Here is a 1,683-nt window from a genome sequence, read left to right as displayed (position 1 = left end):
TGTGCGCATTTTACAATGAACAGTTCACAGTTTTGTTACACTAGCTAATGTAGGAGTATTGGTTGTTCAGTTAGTAAAGTGTATGTTCACTTTTTAAAGTAAAAGTAAATGAGGTGAAGCTGAGTTTGCGTTGAATGCCCAATCATGTATGAGGGAGATTATAATAACAGGATTTTTTCTAGCGCAAAATTGCACAGGCAAAGCAAACACAGCTTTATCTTATTTACTAACATTCACTGTCAAAGTGGATATACAATCTGAAAAGTGACCTACTCCTTTAGTAAATCAACCCCACTGTGTGGGATACAGAAGGGCATTCGATGCAGTGTATTTTCAGTGTACATTCCACCAGTGCTAAAGGTTCAGAAGCAAGACAGCCGAATCATTCCTTATAGCATTAATGCTGCTGTACCACAACATTCCAAATGCCACCTTTAGAACTGACATTTTTTTGGGGGGGCGGATCATAGTAGGCCCTATTTCTACTATATAAGAACAACATTTTCTATCACTTCTATTTCCCTGTATTGATTCCCACCATATGCAAAGTTGTCTACCTCTTCTTTGTATGTACCTGTATTTATATATAGATCAGTGTATTTAGAGAACAGTGTATATAGAGATCATCACTGAGTATATAGAGATCAGTGTATATAGAGATCAGTGTATATTGAGATCATCACTGAGTATATAGAGACCACTGAGTATATAGAGAACAGTGTATATAGAGATCACTGTGTGCTATACTCCTCACTGTGATTATACAATATATAATTAAAAGGTAACAAACAAAAATTTAAAATGTTTTAAGTCAAAGAAAGCAGGGACAGGACAGGACACAAGCTGGCCATAGCCAGTCATTTCCCTAGTGTGCATGTGTACAGGTATTGATGAGGGAGAAAAAAAAGAGTAGTCAGGTGGCTTTGGTTTTAAAAGAATAACGACCAGCCAAAAAGAATCAATATTTGCTTGCTAAGTAACTTGAAAAGGGTCCACCGTGTGGTAGCTTCTGGTATCCATAGTCATGGCGGAAGGCAGAAATTGCCTCAGTCAGATCATGATCATTTTACATTTTTAGTAACAATAAGATGATGCTGCACCTCCAAAGGAGAAGCTAAACTGCTATATGATACTGAGCTGAATGTAATCATTTTGGAGACTTGGCATTATCAGATGATAATTTAATAATAAAACTGCTTCAAATAACTAAAATATAAATAAATGACATAATAAGAATCATCAATAACAACTAACAGAAAACCAAATATTAAAAAAGAGATCAATGAACAAAAAACTGTACCAAGAATAGCACTTACAAAGCTGACTCAGGGTATAAACAACACTGTACCTGGGATAGAGCGTCGGCCTCTGATCCAGATGAGTTGGGCGCACTCGTGGCGTAGGAGCTGATGGTCGGTGGTGATCTCTGTGACATTGTGTCTAGATTGAGCAGCTGAGAGTTGAAAGTGCATACATTAGATGACTGTAGGGACCAGCCAGGGGTGGGAGGAGAGAGAGGTGGTACCCACAGTCGGTTGATGGGATACAGGCTACGAGGTTGCTGGGGTTCAGGAAAAGTACCGAAGTTAAAATCCGACGTCTTCAGCCAGCTAGAGCATAAGTGAAGAACATAGCTTGCAAGCCGAGGAACCCAACACCGTGGGATCTAAGGTTCAGTCCATT

General features: G+C 38.9%; 1 protein-coding gene across 1 annotated transcript in view; it reads right to left on the bottom strand.

Annotated features, from left to right (window-relative positions):
• The window catches only part of BATF3 (basic leucine zipper ATF-like transcription factor 3), a 10,784-nt gene extending 9,349 nt beyond the window's left edge, over positions 1–1,435 (bottom strand). Inside the window, exon 1 of the mRNA XM_018555038.1 lies at positions 1,349–1,435. Coding sequence (XP_018410540.1) covers positions 1,349–1,435 — 87 coding nt within the window. The remainder of the gene's footprint in view (positions 1–1,348) is intronic.
• Positions 1,436–1,683: the final 248 nt, after the last annotated feature.

Source organism: Nanorana parkeri, unplaced genomic scaffold, assembly GCF_000935625.1.
Source record: "Nanorana parkeri isolate BGI_ZX_2015 unplaced genomic scaffold, ASM93562v1 scaffold1, whole genome shotgun sequence".
Classification (NCBI taxonomy): Eukaryota; Metazoa; Chordata; class Amphibia; order Anura; family Dicroglossidae; genus Nanorana; species Nanorana parkeri.
The sequence above is the reverse complement of the archived record's forward strand: the minus strand, read 5'-3'. Positions and strand labels throughout refer to the sequence as shown.